A 20,330-nucleotide genomic window follows, 5' to 3' on the forward strand; every position below is an offset into this window, starting at 1 on the left:
GTCTGACTCCTGGGCACTGCAGCATATGTGCCCAGAAACCCTGGTGTCAAAAAAAAAGGGTTCTGAGGTCAAACTCCGCATCCTAGATTCCCGTTTATAGAGATCCGCAGGCACACTCAGGTATATTAAAGGCTCTGAGAAGTCCTGCAATGAACAGTGTTTCCCAAACTTACATAATCAGGGGACCCCTGCCGGAACCCTCATAACATCTGGGGGCCATCATCCCCCAGAATGCAGTCTGGAAACCATCCTCCATTGTCCGCCGAGGCTGCTGAAGGCTTGTTACCTCATTTCACTCTCACATCCCCTTCTCCTGGACCTGGCCTGACCCAGGGGCGGCTGCATAGGTCTGCCTTGCTCTCGTTTCTCGCAGCCCCTGCACAAGCCCTGGTCCAGGACCGACTGTGCTTGAGGGAGTGCGCCGCCTGCCTTCCCACCTCATCAAGAATCTCAAGCAGGCCCTGTAAGTCAGCTTCAGAAAGCACAGGGAGGTAGCCGCTTCTCCCCGCAACGGCCCGCTCTCAGCCCCTCCAGAGGAAGCGACGGGGCTCCTTACCCGACACACAAAGCACTCGGGGTGCCAGAGGGTGTTGAGGGCCGAGATGTAGTTCTCCAGGATGGCCCGGGCGCAGCCGCCACACTTGGGCGCAAACATGTCAAAGTAATCCTTGCGGCAGTAGGCCTTGCCGTCTTTCTCGTGGAACCCTGAGGGGCGGGGGTTGGGGGGCAGGTTAAGCTTCGGGGAGGGGCCACCCTGACTCAGCAAGGGCTCCCCCCGCACCACAGCCCACCTTCCCGAGGCTCAGTACCTTCAGGCCCGAAGAAGGCTCCACACTGGGCACAGAAGAAGTGCTCAGGGTGCCACGTCCGGTCGAGGGCTGTCACCACTTTCTGTGAAAGCCAAGCGTGCGGCCCCAGCTGAGCGGCTGGTGTGCGCGACAGACTCCCCCCACCCCCAGCTGAGAGAGACCCGCAGGCCAGGGTGTCCTTCCCACTGCCCCTCCACCGGTCAAGGAAGGAGCTGACGCTCCCCAGATGGGGGTCTCTCCCAGCTGTGCTCTGAACACCACTGAGAATTCTGATTTACTGAAAAGGACGTGACGTGCCAGACACGCTCTGTCTCCTGTAATCCTCACGGGCAGTTGAGGTCATACGTTCTACTGGGCCACCCATCTTTTAAGTGTAGACATGGAGGCCCAGAGAGGCTAGGCATTTCCCTAAAGTCTCACAGCAGAAGAGCGAGGGAGCCCGCACTCTGCTCCACCTATCCTCGGCAGAAGGGAGTGGGAGATGGCTGCATGATGGGCGTTAGGACCAGCCGTGCTTCAGGCTAGAGGGTGAATCCCAGTTTCCCGGCTGTGTGTGCTCGGGCCTGCGCGTGACCTCTCTGGGCCTTGCCTGGCCCCCACCCCTGCACCTGGGCACTCACATCCAGAATGGGCCCATTGCAGTAGTAGCAGCGCGGAGAGAAGAGGTTGTGATAGTCCTTTTCACAGTAGGGCTGTCCATCCCGCTCAAAGAAGTTCCGGGAGCCGATCTCCTCCTGGCAGTGGGTGCAGACGAAGTGCTCGGGGTGCCACGTCTTGCCCATGGCCGTCACCACCTGACGGAGGGGCGGGGGATGCGGTTCAGGACCCGGCCCTGCCCCTGCACCAGGCACCCTGCCTCTCATGCCCCCCGGCAATGCCCCACCCCTCCTCATCACCTGCCCCGCGATCGGCTTTTTGCAGGCCCCGCAGACCCCCTTGGCGACCGTGGCGACCCCCAGTTTGTTCAGGTCAGACTGCAGGCTCCCCAGCATGCTGTCCAGCTGGCTCCCGGGCTTCGGGGGGCCCCCTGGGGGAGAGCTGCTCCCCGTCTTCCCCTGGGCCATAAACTGCAGAGACAGGGAAAGAGGGCAGGTCAGGACACCTGGGCCTTGGGGGCGGGGACTTGCTGCCGCACGAGGGCGTCTCTCCCTCCTGGACAGACAGGTTGAGGCGGGCGGAAGTGTAGCCCCTCCAGGGGCCTTGGAAGCCCTCAGGTGGGAACGGTCTCCACAACGCATCCGGGGGTCCCAGGGGCTCACGGTGGGCCTGACTGGGCCCCGGAACACACCACAAGCAGGACCTGCAGCCCCAGCCTCAGCACTGACCCCTCCCATGTCCTGCCCTTCGGGGCCACTCTGCCTGCCGTTCAGAGGCCAGCCAGCCGCCCAGCACAGCTCGCCATCTGCTCTCTGTTCCAGGTCCTGGATCTTAGGGGAGGAAACGAGAAGGATTGCTTTTATTTTAATTACAGAAGAAAGAATAAGAAAACTTGTCACTAGACCATGTCACAAAAGGGACTCCAGGATGAGATAAGAGAATGGATTTTCCCCCCCCTACTGGCAGTAACCAAAATCAGGAGAAAAAGTCTACGGAAAAACCACCACGAGAGAGAGGGGCCCAGGGAGAGATGAAGAGGGAGAGAGAGGTGAGCCCACCAAAGGCACGGGACTGAGGGGCGGGGTGATGGGTCAGAGAGCCAGGGGGCCTTGCCAGGTACCAGACCTGGGGCTGCAGGGGACACAGGCTTGGTTTTCCTTCTGAGGACAGCATCCTCAAAGGGAGCCTGGGGCAGGACCGAGGGGCGGCTGACACCTCAGGGGAGGCAGTGAGCGTGGACATCGGGTGAAGCGAGGGTCCAGGGTCAAGGCCAAGGCCAAGGCAGGGCTGTGGTACCTCGCAGGTGCCTTGTGGTGGAGGCACAGGGCCAAGTGCAAGGACGGACATGATATCTTGGGGGTGGACAGAGCGCTGCGTGTGTGTGTGCGTGTGTGTGCGCGCGCGTGCGTGCGCGCGCAGAGTGGGGACGCCGCTGGAGCATAAGGACAGGCACAGGTGGGGCTGGGCCCCAGGAGGCCTGCCTGCATCGGGGGGAAGAGCGGATCCTCATCGGTCTGGCAGCCTATGGACCTCACGGAGCGGGGTGCAGCCACGCACGGGGCGGGGCCCTGCACGCCGACTCCCTGCGGCCCCGTCCCAGTGCTCTGGACCCCGGAGGGGCCGCAGGGGGTGGGCGGGCTGGGCAGGGGAGGAGAGCTGCTGGCTGAGGAGGCGTCTTTGCGGTGCTGGAGCAGAGGGCTGGGAGGAGGAAGAGGAGAAGGCAGAACAGAGAAGGTTCTCTGCAGGGGAATAGGAGAGCCGGGAGGGAAGACGACCTGGGAGGGAGAGAAGAGGGACAGAGGTGAGCACGGAGACGGTGGAGGAGACGGCAGCTCGGCAGGCGGGGGCTCCCAGGGCCCTCTCACTCTTGGCATCAGGGGTGAGGCCGGCCTCGCGAGGACGCAGGATGGCCCCCCTCGCCCGCCCCACCCCACCTGCCCTCTGGCCAGGGATGGGCAAGAACCAGAGGCCCTTTCCGCCCCGGCCCGGCCCAGGGGCATCTGCTCACTACCTTCTCCACCAGCTGCCCCCCAGCCCGCCTCCCACGCGGCTGCACAGTGATGACGACGCCCTCGGTCAGCCAGTCCTCAGTGGAGGCCCCTGCGGCCCCCGTGGCCTCCTCTGCCTCCGGCCGGATGCCCAGCCGACCCTGCAGCTCGGTGATGAGCCGCTCCTGGGACGGGGTTCTGCTTAGGGTGGCGGGGTCCAGCCGGCGGCGAGGGGAGGGCTCCCGGGACATGGGGTGAGCGTGGCCGGTCTCCCGGCTCCTCCTGATCACCGAGCGGATCTAGAGGGGAGGCACACTGTCACAGGCCACTCTGGGGTCAGCGGAGGCGGCTCAGTCCACACTCGGGGGTGGGGGTGGGGGGGGTGCCAGGAGGGGAGAGCAGAAGAACCCAACCATCAGAGATGAGCCGAGCAGAGCTAGAGCAGAGGCAGGGGGCCCTGACCTTGGGTAAGACCCTGAACTTCCAGGGCCTCAGCTTCTCCATCCTTTAAATGGGGTAATGGTATTTTTTTTTTCAATGGCTTTAAGGAGTTATTACAAGAATGATGTGAAAGAACGTTAAGTGGACATTCTCGAATGGGCTTGAGACTTTTCCTTCCTTTTTTTTGTTTCTTAATAGAAACAAAAAAAAAATAGTCTTTTCTTCCAGTATATCCTTTAACCAGTTGTTTTTTTTCCCCTCGTTTATATAAGAAGGATTATAACCTACTTGTTTTTAGCAGTTTGGTTTCATTTTGTTGTCGCTTTTGAAAAGGGCCTAAAAATTTCAATCAAGCAAAAAGCAGATAATAACATGACGTCAGCCACAGCTCACTGGGGACGGCGTGCTATGTTCTTCCGAAGCACTTTTCAGGCATTGTTTCATTTAATCCTTTGGACAACCTTGGGGGAAATGGGTCTATTTTCCCTCATTTTAAAGATAAGAAGACTGAGGCTGGTGGCGGGGGGGTTGCCCAAGGTCACATGGGGCACGCGAGTTGGAAGCGTGGTTTGTATTCATTCACTTCTTGCTGGTTTCAAAGCCCATGCTTTTAACCATTCCACACACATCCCATCAGGATGTCAGGCGAAGCTCATCTAAAGGAAAAAGCCTTCATTGAGCAAGAGGCTGGCTGTCACTAGGAGATTCCGGGGGCCACGGAGCTCCGCTGGCCCCACAGAGCCCACTGCCCAGCGCTGGCCGTCGGGGTCTCAGGCCGCAGCCTCTTGTAACCGGCTGCCCAAGCAGACATGCGCAGACAGGGAGGCTGCATGCAGCCAGCCAGGCGGGGCCACGCCGAGCAGCCAGGCGAGTGCGCGCCTGCCTGGCTAGATGTGGAAATCCTCTCCGTGGTGCTGGGCGTGTCCACGGCCACAGCCCGTGGGAGTTCTGGCCGGTCCATCCTGGCCTCGGTGGTGACTTCGGTGGTGCCCTCTGGCCTCCTGGGGGTCTCAGGTCCCCGGGCTGGCCTGACCAGGCCACCTGCCAGGGGCGTCTCTCCACCTAGCTGCTCGTCCTCAACGGGGGTGTGGCGGCCGCTCTCCGGTGCCCCTGGCTCTGGCCTTGCCCTCTCCTGACATCCACGTTCCTCCGTGAGGCTCCAGGTATCGGGGAAGACGGCCTGACGGTCCACGGCCACGACGGCCGGCTCGGTGACCTCCTGGAAGTTGGGAGCAGCTCCCTGCGGGGGCTCAGGCTTGAGCACCCCCAGAGCCCACGGCCCCTGCCAAGTGGCAGCCACCGCCTCTTCCGGGTGCAAAGCGTTGGCCAATGGCGCTTGGGGGGCCCCAGGATCCTGGGGACCTGTGCCCCCAGGGTAGGGTAGAATGTGGCCAGGAGGCACCCTGCAGAGCTCCTCAACCAGGTCTGGTGGGTCCCTCCAAACGTGAGCCTGGCTCTCTACACTCAGCAGCCCTGGCCAACCCTCTGTGGAGGGAAACCTTGAGTTGGGGGTGTCAGGCATCACCCCAAAGCCAGCCAAATCGAGCTGGCCGGGGGCCACGTTGTCCTTGGCGCAGAGGACGCCCAGGGTGTGGCTGTGGCCTTGAGGGGAGGGCTTCCGAGGGGGTGGCAGGCCTCCAGAGGACCCGGCAGGAGGCGGAGGGGAGAGGCTGTGGTGTGAGGATGGAGCTGAGCCGGGCGGCAGCCCCGAGGAGCTCAAGGCCACAGCAGAGGAGGAGCTGGTCTGGAGGAGGAGAAAGACAAGAGACAGGGGGGAGGAGAGAGACGGGAAAGGTGAGGAGGGACACACACTGGGGGGCAGACCGGGCCTCAGGGCTCTGACAGCCCCAGCTACACTGACCAGACCATCTGCGCTGACCAGACCAAGATGGCAGCAAAGCTGAAGCAGAACAACTGGTTCTGGAAGAAGACTCAGCCCCTAGAAGGGTTTTCCTGGGCTCCACCTCCCTGGTTCCCATCTACGTTCCCCATCCAGGGAGCCCGGGTCTGACTCCTGGTGGGGGAGCCAGATCCCACATGCCGCAACTGAAGACCCCACATGTTGCACCTGGGATCCAGCGTAGCCAAATAAAGATTGTCTTTTTTGAAAAAAAAAAAAAGAACCCAGGCAGCAGAAAGCAGCCTCTGACCCACGCCTGTGGGGCTCCTAGTCCAAGTAGGGACGAGAGAGAAGAGATTAAAATGGGGTGGACCGGGGGAGGTCAGCCCAGACATGATTAGGAGACAGGCAGCTGCAGGCAGCTCCCGGCTCTGTCTCTCCCTGGTGATCCCAGGTCTCCTACATCCCCCCGAAACCTCGCTCCTGGGGCTCAATGAGAACCAGCACAGCTTCTCAAGGGAGTCTAAAGGGAATCTCAAGGGGGTTTGAAAGCGACAAAGTGTAAAGGGCGCTGGGGCGCGGTTCCCGCCTGAGACCAGTGTACACGCTCCTGACTGTGACCACTCAGGAGGTTCACACGTGCAGGCCACTGCCCCGCCCCAGGTGAAGCCTCAGAGGCTCAGAGGTGCCCCTGGGGCCCAGAGCTGGTGCCCCTCCTCCAGTTCCCTAACCATGCTCCCCCAACCATGGGAAGGGTGGAGTCAGTAACGGTCAGGAACTGGAGTTCAGTCACTATCAGGACCCACCGAGGCACTGCCTCCTCTACACAAGCAGGTGGTGGGTAGGGGACAGGGCACCTCTGGCAGGTGTGCCCAAGAGCCTGATAGATGAGGTTTCCCAGACAAGAGCCTGTGGGCCTCGGAGGTCCATGGAGGCTGGAAGGAGGCCGGCGAAGGAGCCAGAAGCAGAAAAGAAAGAGGACACGCTGGGGACGCCAGCCAGCGTGGGAGATGGGGCTCCGGGACAAATGACCTCTGGGTGAAGGATCCCACCCGCCAGCGGAGCCCGCCCTCCCCCGCCAAGAGCAGCCACCAACACTGGGCCCTTTGTCCCAGCCTCCTGATCCTTGCCTGGGTGGTGGGGAGCCGGGAGCACCCAGGCAGGAAGGAATGTCCTGCTGAGCATGTCCCCAGCCTTCACAGGCTGCTGGATGCCCCTGTGTCCCAGGCTCGGGGCGAGGCACCCAAACCCTGAGTGGCCAAGTCCCAGCCACTCACACTGGGGTATGGGAGGGGAAAACTGGGGGCTTCTGAGCAGGCAGGGCAGGGGAAAGAGCAGGGGTGGGGGGACCTTAGGGCACCTTAAAATCCGACAGCGAGGCCATCAACTCGTCCAGCTCCCTGGTGGCGGAGGAGGCTGAGATGCGCGTCTGCTGCTGACTGGAGGTGACTCGCTGGGGACTGCTCATCTCTCCCTGGTTCACAGTGATGGTGGGGCTGCGGGCAGGCAAGGAGGCATCAGCAGGGACCCCTGGGGCCAGCCTGAGCGCCCCCAGCATGGCCCGGCCCTCCCCTCCCCAGGGGAGGGTCAACACTTCGGCTCCGACACTGGGACCCAGCCGCCACCCAACCCCGGGGAAGCCCACCAGCTCCCAGTCTCTCCTGGGGACATGTTGCTGGTGGGTGGGGGGGCAATGCTGTTGGCCAGGGGGACAGAGCGCCAAGCGGAGCTTACGGGGGAGAGGAGAAGGCAGCTCACATGGCACCTTTCCCAGAAGCCCAAGCCCAAGCCCAAGCCTGCCTGTGCAACAAGCCCCGGCATCCTGTGTGGCCTCCACGACACTAGACGCACACGCAAGGCTGCTGCAGCCATGCAGAAAAACAGAGAAGAGCTGACCCTGGGGAGGCGCTTACCATGTGGACTCGGTAACGTGTTCTAAGGGTCTTATCAGGTCTCAGCCCACTGAGGTGGGTGGTCTCATCCCCACGACCTCACTTCCCCTTATTCCCTTCTACAGATGGGAAAACGAAGGCTTGAAAGACGACACTCCCAAAGTGCAGAGCTAAGATGTGGCCCCGACTGTGTGGCTCTGAAGCCTACACTGGGGGACTTCCCTGGGGGTCCACTTCAGGGGCCACGGGGTCCAGCCCTGGTCGGGGAACTAAGATCCCACAAGCCACATGTGTAGCTGGAAACAAATAAAAAGCCTGCACTGACAGCCGCTGGGCTGGGGTGCCCTCGGTGCGCCCAGCGTCTGTCCTCCGTGAGGGATGGTGGCTCACTGCCGTCCCCCAGGGCCTGGTGCAGGGCCCGGCAAACAGCAGGAACTTCAGGGTGACACCAGGGATGAGCACAGGATGGGCTGAGCGAGACTGAGACCCTCCCCGGCCCGGGAGGGCCCCCTGGAGACTCACACGGGGCTGGGCACGGAGCTCTCCAGCTCATCCAAGAGGTTCTCCACGCTGGGCCGCAAGTCCTCCAGGCCCCGGCCACCGTTCCGTTTGGGCTTCTCTTTGGTCAGCGCTCCAGCTTTGCCCCCTAGCAGGCTGTTATTCTCTGGGACGCCATAGTGGGTGCTCAGAGCCCCCGGCAGTGGTGGGCTGGAGTTGGCCTCATCTTGGGAGAAGGAAAGAGAAGAGCCGCTCAGCCCTGAGCCCCGCAGGGACCCAAGACCAGCAGAAGGGGTTGGAGCAGGGGCGGAGTGGGGGACCCCTGGCCCAGTCCTACCTGCGGGGAAGCCTGGGGGGTTATGCTGCACGGCGTTCAGCTCCAGCAGCAGGCGGTCGAGCTCGGAGAGGTTGCTGCCCAAGGAGGAGCTCATGACGGTGGGCGAAGGCTCAGCTGACTTCTGCTTGTTGGGGAAGCTTCAAGAAGCAAAGGGAAGGCTGTGGTGAGAAAAGCTCCTCAAATCCTCCAGGAGAACCAGGAGGGGGCGGGGGGGTGGGGTGAGAATCCGACGTCTCCAGCAGCCAAGGACAAAGTGTGGGGAAGGGATGTGGCGAGAGGAGAGAAGAAAGGAAGTGTTGCTTCAGTTCCTGAACCTTCCTCCATGCAGGGCGGTGTGACACCCAGCCCAGTGGCTGCATGGGGATGGCAGATAAGGCCACACCGGGCCTTCCGCAGTAACCCGAGGACCCAAGGAGGAACCCCCGCCCCCCTCCAGCGCCCTGGCGCAGCCTCGGCTGACTCAGCCCAGCATGTGTGGGATCCCCGGGTCAGGGGAGGGGCTGGCACCTGTACACGTGGTCTTCCTCGCCGGCTCGGGGACACGGGGGCCCGCCGCCGTCCTGGGGGTTGGAGGCACTGGAAGTCTTGGCACTGGAGCCGTACACGGGGGATGAGGACTGAGGCTGTGGGGAGGACGGTGCTCAGGGCCTCCCCGAGGGGCGGGGGTGGGTGGAGAAGGAACAGCCCGCATCACCCCCGGGGGCCTCCCGCTCACGGCCAGCCTCACCAGGGAGTTTCCACACTCTGGCCAGGAGACAGGTGATTAACGCTTGGTCACTGTCCCTTCACGTGGCATCCGGTGGGGAGGGCCAGACGCTTCCTGCCTCTGCCGCGCCTCCCCCCCAACTTCCTGGGCTCCCCAAGCCCCTGCCAGACCCGCTCCACTGGCCCCAAAGCTGACTTCTGAGTCCTCCCCATCCCCCACCTTACCTGCTGGTGGGTGAATCGGGAGGTGCTGGGTGGCCAGGGGTCTAAGGGGTCAAGGACCGAGCCATTGAGGGCCTCGCTGGATGGGGGCGGTGGGACGGGGGGCACGGCGATCTCCTGGTACGTGTGGTTCCCAGTTGGGTAGGAGTAGGGGGTCTCCTCAGACAAGAACACAGGCCGCTTGGAGATGTGGGAGGTCGTGGACTCCAGGTCCGCCAGCAGGGCGTCTGCAGAGAGTGGGCGGGGAATGGGTGAGGGAGAGGGGTCCTGGGAACTCAGCCTCCAGGGCCGGCACCCTTCAGGCCTGCACCTGAGAGTTGATGAGCAACTTCTGAGCTCCGGCCCCACCCATGGGAGAAAAGACCGGCCCTGGGGCAGAAAGGTGCCAGCCCGGACCAGCCTGGCCAGGTGTGCGCCCAGAGCTCAGCTCCCGGCCAAGGAGGAGGTGCTCTGGGGGCTCTGGGGCTGCCCCCCCGGGGCTCTCCTACCTCTGGGAGCCAGGCACCGGCGCTCCCTCCCCGACAGGACTGTGCGGCTGGCTGGCCGGGAGTCAGAAATGCCTGCCTGACTCCGCAGGGCAAGGCAGACAGACCAGGCGGGAGGGGCCCCACGTCACGGGGAGGGGCCAGGTCCCCCCCAGGAGCTTAAGCCAGCTCAGCCCGCAGCCTGGAGGGGTGGTACCTGCCTTCCTGACCAGGTAGAAGCCCATCAGGCTCCAAGCTCCTCCCTAGTCTCAGGGCTACTGGGGAGGTGGGGGCCGGGACGAGGCTGGCATGCTGCTCCCTACCCCCTCGGCAGAGAGGGGCAGGCTGGACTGCTCTGTAGGCTGTTTCTGCAGAAGCCTGGCAGGCAGCCTGGCCCCAGAGGCTCCAGGGCCCCACTACTCTGCTTTTAACAGCAGCTAGGGAGCCGGATCGGCCTTGAGTGCGAGCTTCCATTACCCAGGCACCGGGCAACCAACAGGGGGGGCTCTGCATCTCCCCAGTCCTCAGACAAGAAGGGTACAGCTGGGGGAGGGGGTGGGGGCAGGAACTGCTGATCCTCCCCTCCTGAGACCCTCAGCTGCCCTATCCCGGCCGACATGCCATGCCCTCACTCATGCCCTGCTCTGTGCTCACCAACCAGCTCACTCTCACCCCAGTGCTGACCCATTGGGGTCGGGGCCTGGTGATAACCATCCTCAGAAAGCAATGGCTGGCTCACAGCCCTTTACTAGTAATGGGCCCAGTGCTCGGCACACTGTATCCATGGTCTCCATTAACCCTTCTAATGAGGCTGGAATTCCCACCCTCCCTTTACAGATGGGAAACTGACTTCAAGAGGTGATAGGACTGCTCCCCGCCCACCGCCGCCATACCAAAGTCCAGTGCGTCACAGGAACGACTCCTCGGAGGCCCCCCAAAAAACCCAAAACTCTGCCCTGCAAGAGGCTGCGGTGATCACAAGATGATGCCGGGTTTCAATGGCACAGCTTCCTGAATGACAGGGCCCAAGCTCCAGGGCTGCCAGTCTGGTCCTTCCTGGTGACCCAGTCTCCAAACCCTACCCCTGCTCAGAGGCAGTGAGAAGGAATCAAGGGCCACACCCAGGGCCCCAGTCTGCGGGCCCACACCGCCTCCCAGCTGCCTGCCCTGATCTCTGACACCCAAGGCTGGCCTGGCCCCACCTACCCCAGGCTCCTAGCCCTGCTGATCAGAAGCTTGTTCCAAGGAAGGTCAGGTCCTGCAGGTCCCCCTCCCCCTCCAGGTCCTTTGGAAGACGTCTGACTTCCTGTCTGTAGCAAACCGGAACTAGAGGGAGTCTGCGTGTGTCTAGGTAACAGAGGAAAAGGAACTAGCCTCCAGGGCCAATCCCAGTGGCCTCTCCACGGCCACACCTGCTGCCTTGGCTCCATAAGGCATCCTGGCTTCCTCTGTGCCCAAGCCGGCAGGGGGGGGGCGGATCCCTCCTTCTCCACCACGGACAGAGCCAGCCCCCTAGAGCTGACAACAAGTGCAAGTCCAGTAAGGGTAACGGGAGCAGCTGCCATGCTGGAAGGCCCGCCGCGTGCTGGGAGTGCCACCTGGGTCACCACTTTTGCTCCTCACAACACCACTAGTGCGGATGGCAAAACTGAGGCTCAGAGAGGTAGAGGCACATGCCTGCGCCACCTGAGCTGACCGAAGGGACGCCACTCGGACCTGAACGCGGTCTCTTGGGCTCCACTCAATCAAAGACAGATGGTGAACCTTCCCTGTCAAAGCTTCTGAGCTAGGGACACTGCCGCCCCTGCACCAAACGCCGTCCCCCGCCTTGTTCATGAGCTGACTCCAAGTCTGGCTGATTGGCTTATGATTTAAACAGACTCTTTTCAACACAGCTACATCTGTGGGCCGGAAGGCACAGTCCTGGGGGATCGAGACGGAAGAGCACAGGTTGTGGAGTCAAGCCAGACCTGAGGTCAGTCCCAGCGCCTCTGTCTACCCTACCCATGGCCATAGGGCAGATCACCTGGCCCCCACCTGACGGCACTGGTGCGAGGTTTACATGGGAGAGCAGATGATACAGGACATGGGAGGGGGCTGCAAACATCACATGTCATCTGCTTCAGAAATACAGGAGAAAAAAAAAAGATTTTCCTCCAAGGAAGCCAGGTGAGGGTGCCAAGTGCTGACTCCTCCTTCTAAGTCCTCTCTGGGTAGGATCTGGGCAGGACAAGAAAAGGGTGACCTTGAAGAGAGAAGAGCAAAGTAATAAAGTAACACTCAAAGTGAAACGTCTGGATGTCCGAGAGAAGAGCCCCGTCGCTGTCGAAACTCCTGTCTGAGGGAGGGATGGGACCCGTGTGGCTGCCAATTCCACCAAACCCCCCACAGGTGCCTCAAGGAAGACCAGGGAACACAGAAGGCGTGGGGGGTACTCTCTGGCCTCTACTTTGCGTTCCTGGGGCTGCTATCTCCCCAGAGGCTGCACAAGGGTGCCGGGCCAAAGTCTTCTTGCAGGCTCAGCAAACTCCTCTCTTGCCTGAATAAACAGAGGAGGCAGGTGGAGGACGGAACAAGGGAGTCCGCCTGCAGGCAGCGGCCCAAGGTGTCTGGGCTGGGGGGTCCCCAGTTTTCAGCTAGAGTTACTGCCTGGTGCCAGCTCTGGATCCCCTAGGGGCAGGCTCAGAGATTGCTTAGCATATGCCCCGGAGAGGGTGTCTGAGAAGACACCCTCCCACGTTTGCAGGCTGCCTTTCATCCACACAGAGGCGGCATCTGAAGCAGTTCAGGCTGAGGAAGGCCTCAAACTCCACTAAGCTTCTGGGTCCAGGCCTGAGCACTCTGGGACAAGTCAGAGCCACCAGGAGGGCCCCGGTCACCCTGGGGAAGGAGATCTCTCGGGGGCTTTCCAGTCTCCTTCTGGAGGAAACCACCCCAGATTCTGCAGACGCTTTGCCTCGAGGACCAGCTGATTCAGGCTCTGGCACTTCCATCCAAGGAGAGGGTCTCTGGGTACATGTGTACAGGGTCTCTGAGTCTCTCCTTTTGACACTGTGGGTGGAGGGTGTTAACGCTAAGTCTCCAGCCCACCAGAGGCAAAGGCCAGCCAGCGGCGCCCTGGCTGGGAGGGGTGTGCACTGTCCCCCACTGCCCGCCAGGGGGCGCTAGTCGCCCGTCGGCTCTCCACGGCCGGGAGTAACCGAAGGTAACCACGCTGCAATCACGGAATTTTAGAGCCAGGGGAAGACCCGGGAGCCCCTGGCCGGCCACAGGAACACCGGCAAAGTTTCAATGCCAGAAAGGCCTAACTGAGCTTTCAGGACGGAGCAGGCTGCGAGGAAGGGCACAACGGGTCCGGGTGCCAAGCCTGCAAGCACATATATCACTTGAAGGCGAGACTCAAAAGTGCCGCAAGAGCCCGCAGGAACCCGAGAGAGACAGGCACAAGCCCTGGCTTCCAGGGCCCGGTGGCTGCACCTAAGCAGCAGCTCAGAGAGGTGGTGGCTTCGGCTGAGAGCTGCCCAGGTGTAGGGAGGTATCTGGTGGGCACAGCGCACCAGGGCCAGGCCAAGGTGACAGGCCCTTCTCCCAGCTGGCTGCAGTAACCACCCGCTGAGCACAATCCTCAGGACAGAGTGGGAGCCCCTGGGTCTGCCGCCCTGAGAGGGTTAACACTCAGGTGTCCAGGCTCTCTGCCCTGGGAGGGAGGAGACCCAGGGGCCGGTCTGCCTGCATTCCAGGGCCACTCACATTCCCAAACCAGCTCAGACACGTGGGGATGACGGGAGGGGGACTCCGGGATGGGAGGACCCCCTGATGCCCCCAACATAGGGGATCTCTCCCCCAGGCTGCAGCTCCTGGGGCCTGAGCTGACCCAATAAGAAGTTAAAGAAAAGCCATTAACCAGCTCCACCCCCAACTGGAGTCTAAAGACAAGCCAGGCCTCTTTCGAAAGCCTGCCTTCCTCCTACCCAAGCTTGGCCACTTCTTAGAATGCGATAACGACTATCAAGATCAGAGGCCTAGAGCTGGCCAGACGCCAGAGAGAGTGAGATAAAAGGCCGGCCGTGATCCCTCAAGGTGGGGGCGGAGGGTGGAGGCAGGGTGGGGGGAGCCCAGCACAATGTCATTCCCCCCATCCTAGGCTCTGAGGACTCTAGGTGTTTGAATTCACACGGTGGGATGGTTCTGAGTCACACAGACTCTGCTGCATGGCCGAGTTGCTCGGCCAGGCCAAGCTGCTTGGCCAGGCCAAGCTGCTTAACTGCTCCTGTGCCTCAGTTTTCTTGTCTGTCCAATGGGAGTTTCACCGTCTGATTCACAGGAGTAAGGACTACAGGACAGAGTGGATATAAAGTGCCCGCTTTAGCACAGTCTCTGGGATGGGCGGGCAGGCGGACACACACACACACACACTCTCGGTAAATGAGCTCCTGCCCACAGGGATGGTTAGGCCTGGATGAGAAGGAGAAAAGCGCTTCCCCACCCTGGCCCACTCCTGAAGGGAAAGGATGCTGCAATCTCAGATCAGCAGTGAGGGGCACCGTTCAGGGGGTGGAAAACAAAGTCGCGACAGGAGAAGCCACCCCAGCGGGTCTTCATATTGGGGCAGGTTCATGGGGGCATCATCGCATCCCAGAGTTCACAGGCCACCCCCTAGCTAGGCCCCACCCACCAACGCTAGGCCAACTTAAAAGAGGTGGGGTCCTTTGGCCACCAGAAAGACCCCACCTCGACGTGCCTTGTATTCTCAAGGCCTGGCCGAGGAGGGGCCCACAACAGGAACAAGATCTTTCCAAGACTGGGCTCACCCACCTTCTTTCTGCAGGCCACTTTAACTCAGCTTCCATGGCCCAGGCAGGTATCTCCTTAGGAGCTGAGAAGCCGAGGGAGGGTAGAGTGGATCCTGCCCCGAGAGCTCCGGTACAGGCTGTCCCAGTGGCCCAGGGCCAGCCGTCCCTCCCCGCCATTTATGGTGAGACCCAGCCTCTCACACAGACAGCAAGTCCCTTCCCCTCTGGACCTGGAGAGGCCCGGCCTTCCGGCCTGCCCATCCTGCTGGGCTCAGAACGCCGGGCGAGAGGTTTCCACCCCTGCTGACCACTGGGGCAGCCTTGGTCACCTCGAGGGTCCGAGGAGAAGCTGCCCGAGCTCAGGATGCAAGCAGGGAGCAGGGCTCAGCCCTGCCTAAGGAAGGGGCCGCATTAACAGCAGGGCCGGCTCCCCTCCATGGGGATGGTCTCTCGGCCCCCTCTGCTGAGACTTCCAGATTAGGAAGGCTAGCCGCAGGAGGGCGGGTCTCCCCTCCCCCAGCCCCAAGCACATGAGCAGTAGGGGCAGAGGTAATCTAATCCACAGCGGCGGGGCACTTTTGCTCGCTGAGTAACTCCCCAGGAATGGGGAGCTGGGTATATTTATCCTGATAACTGTCCTGGGAGGACAGGCAGATCTGGGACTAGGAAGGGCCAGTCCGACCATTTCAGCCAGGTCCGCTCTGTACCGCCCAGCCCCAGCAAGCCTGGGCTAGGACCTGACTAGGAACTTGGTCTCTCAGAGGCGCCTTCCCCTGCCGATCTGGGTTCTGGGTTCTTGTCAACCAACGGCCTCCTCTCCAAGAAATTAAGCTCTGGGTGCCCTATCCCCAGCAGCTAGCATGAAGGGTTGAAAGACAGCGGGACAGTGAGGAGGAAGAAGATGGAGAAGAAGCCGTGAGCCAGAGAAAGCAGTGGGCCCAGCCTGCCAGGTACCCGTCACTGAGTCGGCCTAAAATAAGCAGACCCAATTGGCTCCCACGCCAGACTGCAAGCTCCGAGGAGGAGGAGACAACACAATCTCGGGTGAGATTTAGAGAGAACTTTCCTGGAGTTCTTCAGAGTTTGTCTAAATCCAAGGTACTGCTATTATCTGAATCCCAGACAGGGAAACTGTGCTCCCTAAGGGGCCAGGAGGAGAAACAATCAATACTGGAGTGTCATTTAAATATTTAATAGCTGTGCCTGGAGGTTATGAAGACTCAGCCACCGCTCCCCTCCGCTGACTCATGCCTCACTCAACAGGAACTGCCATTTTCCTCTGGGCCCTGCAGGAAGTGTGGGCTGGGGGTGACACACAGGAAACCCTGGGCGTAGGCCAGAGTCTTCCAGGCTGCTGCCCCGAGAGGTGGGCGGCGGCCCTGTGGAGAAGGCCGCTCTTCCCTGGGCTTTCCACCTGCCTCGGAGAACAGTTTCCCGCCTGCCCTTCCTTGCAGGGACTGATATAACGAGAGTACGCCAGCAGGCAGGCCGACTCTTGGCTGGGTGCCTGGGTGGCGCCCAAGGTCACCGAGCACAGGTAATCAGAGACACGAGAGAATAAAGGCGCAAAGGCAAATCCAGGGGCCACCCCAAGCTCCAGGCAGAAGCCAACCGAGCCAGGCCCTGTCTGCACCAGGCACCCAAGCAGAGCACCCCTCAGGGACCCGGCCCTGGGGGGGCCACCATGCTTCCCCATCTGAGGGGGCTCCAGCAGGCTGAGTAGCAACAGGTGGCGAGGCCGCCCAGGTACACACTGCACATCTCCACCACCCACAACGGGCACAGCAGCAGGTCCAGGCTGCCTGGACGGCCAAGTCTCGTTTCTGTTGTAAATAACTCATCTCTGGGTCCAGCACCAGCTGGCCCCGCCCTCCCCCAGAGGGGCCCAACCCCGTGGACACATTTCATTGGTCAGATTTCATCCACCTCCTCAGGTGCCCCGGGGACTCTGGACTTTTCTAAAGTCACATCTAGGGTCCGACTCCAGGCCCACCCCGTGATTTCTTCAAAGGGTGACATGCGGATTTACATACAACTAGTGAGACAGACAGCCTCGGACCTTGGAAGCTCAGAGGCCAGGGTTTTTCTCAGCTATTTCACAGCCAGGCCATCCACCCCTGCAATCTGGGCTCTTCAAGGCAAGTCGGGCTGCTGCAGAGCAGGGCGGCTCCGGGGGCCTCCCACCCCTGCTGATCATCAACAGAGGTTAGGAGGGGCTCTGCAGTGAGTCATCCGCCCTACAGAGACCCAAACAGAAAGTTCAAAAGTTTGCCTGTGTTCCAGGAACGAGCTGCAGTCTTTTCCCGATGTTTGTGGATTTCGTAGCACTAGTTACCCACTCTAGGCCAGTCAAGTTCTGACTGACAAACACGGCTCACGGAGGCCCCCAGCACAGGTCCCTGCTTCCCCATCTCTGGAAGCTGGGCCACTTCCCAGCCTTTCCCTGTTCTCCTGTAGCACCTGTGATAGCCTGCAGGTCCTTTCCCAACTCCCCACATGTCACTACCAAGTACCATCAGTTCTTCCTTCATTGGGCCTCTCCCCTTTTTTTTTCCCCCCCACTTTTTGGCTGCAACTCAGGGCATGTAGGATTGTAGTTCCCTGACCAGGGATCGAACCCACGCCTCCTGCATTGGAAGGCAGATTCTTAACCACTGGAACACTAGGGAAGCCCCCCTCTTCCCTTTACTTGCCTCCCTTTCTTTTTATCACAGGAAGCCAATCATTTAAGACTGGCAACCAAATCCATGCTCAGCCCTTTCTCGAACTCACCGGCAACCCCCTGCCCTGCATTCCCCGACTCTAACCCTTGCAGAAGAGGCCAGCATGTGAACTTCTTGATAATCCCACCCTTGCGTATGCATCCACTAGACAGCTCGCCCTCTGAGGGCAGGAACCTCCTTTCTGCTCCGCAGATCCACAGCACATGGCCCTTCGTGAGCCTCTCGGGTGGTAACTAAGTGTGTGTCAAGCAAGGGGGACTCACGGTGCCCAGCCACTGATGACCCTCTCTGCCTGCAGGGTGAGATCGGAACCCCCAGGGCTGGCATTCTGGCCTTGAGCCTCTTAGAATACAGTCCCGATCAGCCTTTACCTCCTCCTCGGCCTGCTCACCGCCACCTGCCTCTGCAGCCAAACTGGGCCCCTCTTCCATCTCCCCATCCGTGTGCCTTTATTCACAATACTGAACATATACCCCCACCGCCACCACCCACAGGGATGTCCATACCCCCAGGGGGCACGTGGAGGCCCAGGATACAGGAGCCAGCTGGGGGTAAACCCAGAACACCTTCTCAGGATCAAACTGACTCAGGAGCAGAAACTGAGACCACTGCCTTGAATTAAAGGACCACTGTACAGTGGATAGGAATCTGCCTGCCGATGCAGAGGACATGGGTTCAATCCCTGGGCCGAGAAGATTCCACGTGCCTCGGAGCAACTCAGCCCTCATGCCACGATTACTGAGCCCACGTGCTGCAACTACTGAAGCCCATGTGCCCAGAGCCCGTGCTCCGCAACAAGAGACGCCACTGCCACAAGAAGCCCACACACCGCAACCAAGAGCTGTCCCCACTCGCGCAATAAGAGAAAGCCTGTGCACACAGCAGTGAAGACCCTGTGCGACCAACATATAAATTAAACTGCTAGAAAAGGCTACTCTTCCAGAGTCCGATGCCGATGGACCATGAGATTAAAAACTGAGGTGTCAAAGCGCCCTTCTGCACGTGCTCGTGCTGAGGGCTCAGGAGACATTTAAGCAGCCCGTGGAGTCATCCTGTCTAAACCATAGACGTGGCTGCCCACGGGGTGCTGGGAGCTGGGCTGCTGACCACACAGCTCTCTGAAGCCCCCTCCTGGCATCCCAGCCCACATGGCAGTGTGGCTCAGTGGACAGAATGGGCCTCCAAGTACAGAGGGGCAGCGGAGGGGCACGTTCAAATCCACAGCGCTCTCAGCCTGCTCCCAGTGGCAATTCTGGGTTTTAGTTGCTCAGACACCTCACAGAGTGCAGGGTAAGGAATCAATGAAATCAATCAGTATACGAAAGCCACCCACAGGGGGAGAACCTCCTGGGCGTCCCGCTGGGACAGGAGACGACACTCAGGAAAGAAACCCCCGCTGGGACAGGAGGAGACACTAAGGAAAGAAACTCGAGGCCCCGCTCTGAGGACGGACGGGAGGGGACGAGGCGGAGCCGGGGACTGTGGCCAGGAATCCCGGGAGCTGTGACAGGTCTGTCACTGACTTGGGCCTCCTTGCCGAGCAAAACCACTGACCTCATCCCTCCGTGCCTCGGGTTCATTCCAAGTCCTCCTCGGAGAACATCAGCTGAGCCCAGGAGCCTCCGACTCACTCCCGGGCAAGGACAGAGGTCCCGGGGGAGAAGCTTCAGAGCTTCGCGGCCCCGCCCCCAGGCTGCTGCGGGCTGAAAGCCCTGTGACTTTGAACCTGGAACTGGGACAACTGGAGGAGCCCAGGGCAGGGCGGCCCCTTCCCCTGCCACCGAGGCTCAAAGCCTGCCGAGTGCCCCGAGGGAACCCAAAGCCAGGGCTGCCCCCAGGCACGGGCAGAGGACGGAGCAGGACAAGGAGCCGCGGAGACATCTGAGGAGTACAGCAGGCGGCCTGGCGGAGTCGCCACCCCCTCGGGGACAGCTCTGCCTGGCCACAGAGCTCACCCTCAGTCTTGCTGTAACACCCCACCGGGAGGGGAACAGCGCAGTCAGCTGTCCCTCCTTCTGCCTGTAACCACTCTCCGAAGTGCCCGTCTCCAGTGCCCCTGAAGCCATCCAAGAAGCCTGGCCACTGAGGTGCCCCTCCACCCCCACCCCTGCTGGAGCCTGTGCTCTGGGCCTCCCTTCTTGTCTCTCCCTCCTGGAGCAGGCTCCTGAGCTACAGGTGAGCCCCTCGGTGTGGCACAGGGAGCACCCTGTTCTAACTTGTTGCCTGGGGGCTGGGGGGGGGGGTTGTCTACTTGCAAGAGTGTTCCCCCCACCACCATCGCCGTGCCATACCCACTAGCCCACTGGAACATCATGACCCAAGATGGGGCTACCTCCGGGGCGGGCGCTGACCTCCACCCTCTTCTCATCTGGACAGAGGGAGGGGCCCGGGGCTCAGAGAGATCAGAGGCTCCCCAGCCTCCACCAGAAGCAGGGACAGGAAGCAGGAGAATCATCGGGAGACAGGCAGGCAGGCAGGGCTCCTCTGAAGGCACCAAACAGCCAACTGAAAGAGGGACAAAGAATCTCTCGCGTAATGGGGGATCGATCAGCCTGAGGCATGCCACCAACTGTCCACAGCTCAGGATCACAGATCGCGGACACTTGCTACTTTCTTGCTGTTACTTTTTGAGAATACACTGGCAGCGAGTTTGCGACCGTTGGCCCCACCCACATGTGTCCCAACATGATTTCTTGAGGGCGAGAAAGGGCTGGGAGGGGCTCGGAACCCCAGGCAGCACCCTCCAGAAGAAGGATGGGCAGCTCATGATCCTTATCTGCCATGAGTGTCATCTGGAGGGTGTGACGCTGCAAAGCACAGTTGGAACCACTATCTGAGAAAGTCAAGAGCAAAGACGAAGGGGCAGATGGGCCAAGAAAGAGCCAGGGCCAACTGGCCCCCAAGTGACCTCAATGACACTTTCGTTTCCCTAGAAGTATCTATGCCATCCAGCCCTGGTTTTCCAACAGTCTCACCAGTTTGAAAGCCATCTACTTGGTCTGGGGCAAGACAAAATTCTCG

The 20,330-nt window shown here is 60.9% G+C and overlaps 1 protein-coding gene across 7 annotated transcripts in view; it reads right to left on the reverse strand.

Annotated features, from left to right (window-relative positions):
• Positions 1-20,330, reverse strand: part of PXN (paxillin) — a 43,122-nt gene that overhangs the window by 2,681 nt on the left and 20,111 nt on the right. Inside the window, exons 1-14 of one of the 7 annotated variants that reach the window (XM_070769672.1) lie at positions 9,818-9,926; positions 9,333-9,556; positions 8,910-9,025; positions 8,403-8,539; positions 8,090-8,291; positions 7,036-7,171; positions 4,719-5,579; positions 3,418-3,693; positions 2,888-3,181; positions 2,135-2,236; positions 1,706-1,876; positions 1,430-1,603; positions 810-891; positions 557-705 (exon numbers count right to left, since the gene is read on the reverse strand). In XM_070769672.1, coding sequence (XP_070625773.1) covers positions 557-705; positions 810-891; positions 1,430-1,603; positions 1,706-1,876; positions 2,135-2,236; positions 2,888-3,181; positions 3,418-3,693; positions 4,719-5,579; positions 7,036-7,171; positions 8,090-8,291; positions 8,403-8,496 — 2,541 coding nt within the window. In that variant the 5' untranslated portion in view covers positions 8,497-8,539; positions 8,910-9,025; positions 9,333-9,556; positions 9,818-9,926. Of the gene's footprint in view, positions 1-556; positions 706-809; positions 892-1,429; positions 1,604-1,705; positions 1,877-2,134; positions 2,237-2,887; positions 3,182-3,417; positions 3,694-4,718; positions 5,580-7,035; positions 7,172-8,089; positions 8,292-8,402; positions 8,540-8,909; positions 9,026-9,332; positions 9,557-9,817; positions 9,927-20,330 lie in introns of those variants that run through there. The other 6 variants (XM_070769669.1, XM_070769670.1, XM_070769671.1 and 3 more) reach the window with 6 other exon arrangements.

This window comes from Bos indicus, chromosome 17 (assembly GCF_029378745.1).
Source record: "Bos indicus isolate NIAB-ARS_2022 breed Sahiwal x Tharparkar chromosome 17, NIAB-ARS_B.indTharparkar_mat_pri_1.0, whole genome shotgun sequence".
NCBI classification, from domain to species: Eukaryota; Metazoa; Chordata; class Mammalia; order Artiodactyla; family Bovidae; genus Bos; species Bos indicus.